The following is a 7,045-nucleotide window of genomic DNA, read 5'->3' as shown; positions in this document are numbered from 1 at the left end:
GCCTTCCTCAGTCCACTGTGTCCCTTTATGTTCCAGGTTAACTGGCCACCTGATGTGCCACGGCCAGCCCTGTGGTTGACACTGTCTCGTCTCCCCTCATGCCGGTCTCCCAGGCTCCCTCCACCCAAATTTCTGTAGGACAAGACCCCATAGATCCTTGTGTATCTCTCAGACATGCTGCTCTGTGTGTCCGTCCTCGCTTCCCAAGCTTCCCTCAGAACTTCCCGTGCCTGCTGTGTTTGCACAGAGCCCTCTGCTCCTGGCTGTGGACAGATCGAGGATGAGCCCCTAAGGGCTTGGCCACTGCTGGGCCTGTTTGCTCAGAGGCTGTGACCTTCCTACCTGACCAGCAAAACGAAAAAGGAGCTTCCTTCCATAAATTTGGAGCTTGGTTTGACGTTAAATCCCACTCGACTATGGTTTGTTGGAAACTTTGGATTATAGTCAGCAATTAGGAGCTGGGGTGATGAGCAGATGGTCATCCTCTTGCCACTGGTCTCTCGGGACACGGGAAGCCACTGAATTTCTTTCACCACTGTCACCACCATGCTACTAACTTTCATCCCTTAACTGCCCAAAAGGAAGCCGGGCATAGTGGGCATCCATCTTTTTACACTAAAGAAGGACCCTAACCAAGCCAGGTGGTGCTAAGCAGGTAAGAGCAAAGCCAAATGCTGCCCTTGCCATTATGGAGCTAAGAGTCCACAGGGAAGCTCACATCAGTTAACTGATTCTACATTTGCAGAACTGCAACCTGGGAGCTGCTGCCAAGGAGAGGTGCAGGGTGCCAGCAAAGCCTACACATGGGAGCTCTGACCAGGGCACTGGGGTCAGGGATCAGTCTTCTGCAGATGGAAAGTTCTAAAGCCAATGACTAAAGCAGTAGAGCAGCTATAAAAAGTGCCACGTATAAACTAAAAAACCCTGAGCAGGGGTGCAGAGCTCCAGGAACAGTAAAGACACTGGGATCGATCCTCTCTGAGAGAGGCACGTCTTCCCTAGTGGAATATACAGCTGATGGCCAAGCCTGTGCCAGCACAAGCTCTGCTCCACCGAGGTGCAGAATTCCTCATGGCTCAGCTGCTGTGACAAAGGTCTGACTACCTAGTTCATGTCTGTGGGTCCGTAGACTCGGAGACCATAGCTGGGATTCCCCCATTCACTTCAGATGGTGGGAGTGTGTCTAGGTTTCCTTATAATCTGAGAAAAATCACTGCTTTCTTGACTTTGGCTGTGCTCTAAACTAGGAATGGGTGGCAGTCTATGACATGTTTGACAAAGAGCACCAGATAATATTACAGACATTTAATGTTTAGTATGTAACCAAAGTAAATTTTATACACACACACCCGCACACACAATCAGTCAATCATTACATCGTCCCGATGACACAGGCACTATTATTTTCCTCCTTTTACAGAAGAGGAAACTGGGTTTACATAACCTGAGTAATTTTTCTAAGGTCCAATAGCCCATAAACGTGGGTCAGAACTCTGCCATGGACTTCACCCTGTACCTCCCCGTCCCTGGCGATGGAGGCAGAGTTGGCTCCAGACACCCCCCACCATCCTGTGTGTTGGAAGAGGGAACCACCACTGTACTCCACTGCAACCCAAGCAAAGCTGCCACTGCCCTTTTTTAACAAAGGTGTTTCTCAGTGGCGCTCAGGCCTGCTGTCCAGTGGAATCACCAGAGGAGATTTAATTAGTTCAAGTGACTGGGCCCCGCTCTACACCTACTGAATCAAAACCTCCCAAGAAGAGGGTGTGAGAAATTGTGCATTTTAAAAGATCCCAAGTCGTTTGACTGTACAGCAGACACTGAAAACCTCTGGCCTGGGCTTGACTCCTCTCACATATACTTTAATTTAGTGGGAAATGTCTGCTGACAGAAGACTCTTCCTCCTCACGTGGAGCGTGACGTCGCGGCATGGAAGGGCAGGTGGGGAGTGTGTCGCTTTGTCTGGGGGCTGCCTTCACCTCCCACTAGAAGAGAGATTGGCCCGGGCTGCAGAGTGAGGTCGGAAGTGAGAGACGTGTCCTCCAGGGACAAGGGGAAGCCAGCGCCTCCCTGTCCATCTCTCGTCACTACCACTGTCTCCCTGTGCTGCCCTAGAGCGGAGGATCCTCCAGCACCTCTGATGCTTGCTCGGCTCCTGGCACCCCAGGAGCTTCTTGGGATAAAAGAGTGGGGGTCATTTAATCATGACATCAGCCCTGTGGTGACATGGGGGGGGCTGGTCGGCACAGGAGGCTTGCTCTTCATGGACAGGAAATTGGAACCTCGGCTCAGTGGACAACTCCACCCATAAACAGGGACTCTGGCCATGGAGTGAGGCCAGGTAGAGAGCAGGTGGAGCAGTTGCTTTCCCCAAGGAAATTCTCCAAAGGTGGCATGTGCTCAACAGTGTTGTAAGGGGCCCTTGGGTAAAATGGTGGTGATGGACGTGCTGAGGGAGAGGGACGTTCTTGCTCAGACTTGATCAATGTGTGATGGAAACACTCCTGGTCAGCTGTCAGAACAGCAGAGGGGGGTCAAAGTGGGCTCCTTATGAGGCTGCTGTCCCCTAACTAAAGACAGTCCCCACCTTCCATGTCTGTGGGATCTTAACTCCTGATGTTAGAACTCACACAATACTCTGCATTAAAAGGAAGAAAAAGATCAAATCATCAAAAGCTCTGAAGCAAACTGAGGATACAGGGAACACATCCAGAGGCATCCGAGGATGGAGCAGGGTTCCCTCAGGGCTTCTCCCCTGTGCTCAGCCCAACTTGGATGCTGGGAAGTGTGAGGATGTGACCCTGATGGATGGTATCAGCCTAGCTGAGTAAGCATGGCTGGAATCCAGGCCTTGTGACCTGCCACATGCATGTGTGGGCAGGACCAGGGAGACTCACCAGGTACAAATAGCCCTGGGCTCCATAGACTCCCAGCCTCCTGTGGTCACCTCCAAATCACTCCTGCTTTGCTCATGCTAAAAGCTAAAAGCAAAGTAAACAACTATGAGGCTGTCCCTGTGTCTCCTGCTGGTCACTCTGGCCCTTTGCTTCTATGAGGGTAAGTATCATTTGTAATCAGTCTGGCACCTGCCCCTGGTAAGTCCCCTTCTCTGAACACCAGATAAGCCTCCTTGGGTTGGGGCTGGGGTCTAGAACAAACCAAAATTCAAACCTTATCTTGTGCTTGCTGAACTAGTACCCCAAAGCTCAGAGCTCATTTTTTCAATGTTCCTACCCGTACCAACTTGTACAAAAAAAATTGTTGCTGGCAAATTTGAGGAATTCTTTTACCTGCAGATTTCCTCTTTGATTGTGATCTCTGTTTTCATTGCAGCAGGATATAATGTAACTGAGTGTGAGTCTGGGCTCTGCTACTTACCAGTCCTATAACCCTGGGCCAAATTCTTAATCTCATCCAGCTCTTCTTATCACTGATACTTATAGTTACCACCAAGAGTGACCATGAGTATGGAGTGAGATTAGGTATGTGAGGCATGTAGCTCTAGATACAATGCCAACATCTGTAGTTATCAGACATTCATCTCCCGAGAACCTCTAGGTGCCAGCTGAGCCATCGGCCTGTTAACTCATAAATTCAGACTCAAAATGTTGGACATAGAACAATCATTGAAGAGCTCCCAGTCTAACAAGAGCAGTACTCTCTGATTCTCTGAATGATAAACTTGCAAATAACGTATCCTCTGGGAATAAGCAGCCATTCACAAATACTACCAGTAGTCTAGGGGTAATACCAGTTATGGTAGCAGAACTAGTACAGCTGTTGGCACTAAGATTTGTGTTTTGCTAGCATAAATTCTGGCTGTTCTTTTGACAATACCTTGCAAGACTTGTTGCCCACCCTTGCGACTGATCCTAGTTTTTCTATGTCTTTCTCTTTCCTTTTCCATTCTGAACCTCCTCTTCTTTCCCTGTGCTGCCTCTGATCATTTCCTCTCCAAATTCTCTATCAAAAATAGAGTCCGATGTTGTCTGATCAGGGGTCACAGCGGAGCCTGGTAGGGCACAACCTGGGTGCAGGTTGTCGCTAAAGACTTGGGGGAATGGGGAATCCAGACCAGGAAGAGTCATCACCCAGGTCTCAGCGCAATCCCTACTGGGGCAGGAGGGAGCCCCAGTTCTCTCCTCTCACCTTTTCTCAGGATTCTGGACATCACTGCAGAAAGAAAGAGCCAATCCTGATCTTGTAAAAAAGGTTCACATGGGCTAAAACTGGTCATCTCTCTTTCTTTTGGCTTCTAGATTTTTAGTTCTGTCTGCATCTGATGGCATATTTACTAATTCCTCCAGTTTAATCTCAAAATATCACCTTACAATGTTTTAATAATTTTATTTATTTTTCTCCAGATTTATTCTCAGTTTTCTTGTCACTTGTAAGATTCTGACTGAACCATTCATTTAACAATTTGATTACTGAAAACCTCCTTTCACCAATATTCAAGAGTAATAAAGTATCACAATAAAAATTTTCAAATTTAGAAAAGGGAATTTCAGCAGAGAAGCACTGGAAAGTGGTGGATGTCCCTTGAAAGAAAAACAAAAGTGAATGAGTGAGCAGGAAATCAGTTTTTCTGTCCTAGCTCTGCCCCTTGCTGTGTGATCTGGAGGAAGTCACAACCTCGAGGGTCTTACATTGTCATCAGCACAAATACAGGAGGGAAACATAAAACCCAGGGGATCCTGGGTTCTGTCTGGTCCTGACATCAGGGAGACATGGGAAAAATTGAGTTTCTACACGTAAACTGTATGTTTTCCCTCTGTTCCAGCCAATGCGGGGGCCTGTCCATCCCTGGTTAAAGAACTGAAACTCACCGTAACTGGCAGTCCCACACAATTGAGGGCTCAACTTGCCAAATATAATGCAACAAAGGATGAAGTGGCGGCAGAATTGGAAGTGAAGAAATGCATAGACCAGATGCCCTCAGATGACATACAGCATATTATAGACACATTGGTAATTTCTTTCTCCTTTATGCATAGAGGCTTCTGGTCAGCCTCACAGCCAGGAATGAGGTCAGCTCAATGCTCCATGGGGGTCACAGCGGGTGGCACTGACCCCGCTGCTCACCTCTGATGGGGTGACCCGGGGCCTCAGGGTGGATGCTACATGACAGCTGCTGAATTAAACCCAGCTGCACGCAGCATCCTGGGCACGCTCCTCCTTCTCAGGTCACCTTCCTGGATGCCATGGTCCCCAGGGCGTCCTGAGAAGGACTGCTTGGCTCCACGCATAGGTGTTGGGGGGCCAAGCACTGCTGCATCCTGCCTGGGTGCTGTCCCGAGGGCGAGTGGCACCACCCAGTGGGACACAGGCACTGTGGAGGTGGGCTGCAGGGACAGTTGAACAGGGAGATGCAGGGAGGAGGGAACTAGAGCGGCCCCTGTGTGCACAGTGGTGGCCGGCTGGGTTCCCTGCAGCTTCTGCAGGGCCAGGAGCCCACTCCAGCCCTTATGCCCACTCTCCCCACCTTCCCAAATGCCTCTTCCTCAACATGGCAGGGGAGGGATCTCGCTGCTTTGCCTCCTGCAGTCCCATGGAAGTGGGAACACTTGCCTTACGTCTTACCAAGTAATGAGAGGTTGTAAAGGGCTCTCCCGGCCCATCTACATCTGGGTTTAGGTCGTGAGGTTCGGCTGCAAATGCCCAAAGAAGCTGCGGTCTCAGAGCTGAGAAGAGCAGGGGCCGTGCGGCAGAATTCCCACACTGGGAGGCTGGGGGTCTCCCGACAGCCGTGCTGCCCGGAGTCCCCTCCCAGCCCTGCCTGGTCTCTCAGCCCTGGGTCCTCCACTGCAGGGGACAAGCAGAGTCCACTGTCCTGGCACCTCAGGGAAAATCATTGCTGGATGCTTTGTCACCTCTTCACCAACCCCTCCATTAGCGACCTGAGCCACAATCCTGGGTCACTCAGGGCTTGTTTGCCTGACTGAGGAAAGGCTGCTCCCTGATGCACATGGTGGGTCATCACTGTGTCAGGTCAGGGCTCCAGCTTCCATGACACTGGCTTCCTGCCTTCTGCCCTTGCAAAGGGCTTTTTGCTGCAGAAATCCCACTGACAGCTTAGTCGTGAGTGACAGGCTGAGTTAACCTCATCTGCTGGAGCAGGGTCACTAACTGATCTCATTCTATTTTTCTATTTCAGAATCAAATTGTCTCAAACTGCCAGTGATACATGCTATTGTATCCTAAATTACACTGATCTAACACTGATCACCTACTCTTCCTTGAAAATGTGAAGGTTTCAACGTCTTGCTTCAATAAATTTCCTGCCCTGCACTTGTCCACATGTCTTGTTATTTTCCTACAAGCTCAGGCCTTGCCTCGGTGAAGGCTTTAATCATGAATTGGCCTTTTGGTGCTGTCATAGTAAATCGCAGAGAACCAACATCCCATCCCCAGTGGTGGCTTGAGGTTCAGGCATCACAAAAGGCAGTGGGTAGTCATGACCACCCTCCACTACTCCACAGATTTCCCATTCATGTGGCCATGAAAGAAAATGATCATTCCAGGTGACCAACAATTACAATGTCCCTAGGTCTTGTCCCGAGGGATCCCCCAGCCTAGTGCCAGCCAGTGCCATGGTCCACACCTGCAGCAGCTCTGGTTGGTGCCCATCATCACCACACTTCACCTGCCTGTCCCACCTCTTCCCTGGGGATTGACTCCTATGTCATGTCCAGTATAAATGATTTGCCATTTATCACAATTTAGGGGCGTCTCCATGTTTCAACCTCAAATAACTTTATTTGACCCCACACCCTCAAGGAGCCGATCAGTGTCCACACCACTCACCACATGTCAGGCTAACACTTCCTCCAGCAACTTCTCCCAAGGGCTCCGGAAACAAGGACGCAGCTGCCACCTGGACGTTCCACTCAAGCACTCCACAGCCATGTCAGAAGCGAGACAGAAGACAGAGCACACTGTCTTCCCCAACCTACTCCTCCTCTGGGCACTCCCATCCTGGGTCACGGTCCCTCCCCACACACAAGTCACCTGACTCAGAAAACATGGAGACATCCTGGCTTAG

The 7,045-nt window shown here is 50.0% G+C and overlaps 1 protein-coding gene across 1 annotated transcript; it reads left to right on the top strand.

Moving 5' to 3' along the window:
* Window positions 1-2,946: 2,946 nt before the first annotated feature.
* LOC134377338 (secretoglobin family 1D member 2-like) lies at window positions 2,947-6,291 on the top strand. Its single transcript, XM_063095992.1, has 3 exons — window positions 2,947-3,057; window positions 4,784-4,971; window positions 6,158-6,291. Exons 1-3 carry the CDS (start codon window positions 3,003-3,005, stop codon window positions 6,182-6,184), a joined length of 270 nt encoding a protein of 89 aa, XP_062952062.1. The 5' UTR covers window positions 2,947-3,002; the 3' UTR covers window positions 6,185-6,291.
* The last annotated feature ends 754 nt before the right edge of the window (window positions 6,292-7,045 follow it).

The sequence above is a fragment of the Cynocephalus volans genome, chromosome 4 (genome assembly GCF_027409185.1).
Source record: "Cynocephalus volans isolate mCynVol1 chromosome 4, mCynVol1.pri, whole genome shotgun sequence".
In the NCBI taxonomy this organism is placed as follows: Eukaryota; Metazoa; Chordata; class Mammalia; order Dermoptera; family Cynocephalidae; genus Cynocephalus; species Cynocephalus volans.
Note: the sequence above shows the minus strand (reverse complement) of the source record. Positions and strands in the feature narration are given on the sequence as shown.

What these genes read in the sequence shown, in the direction of transcription:
- LOC134377338 (XM_063095992.1), top strand. Translation starts at nt 3,003, where the DNA reads ATGAGGCTGTCCCTGTGTCTCCTGCTGGTCACTCTGGCCCTTTGCTTC. An exon ending in GGCCCTTTGCTTCTATGAGG is followed by an intron (nt 3,058 to 4,783) that starts GTAAGTATCATT and finishes CCTCTGTTCCAG; the next exon opens with CCAATGCGGGGGCCTGTCCA. An exon ending in AGCATATTATAGACACATTG is followed by an intron (nt 4,972 to 6,157) that starts GTAATTTCTTTC and finishes TTTCTATTTCAG; the next exon opens with AATCAAATTGTCTCAAACTG.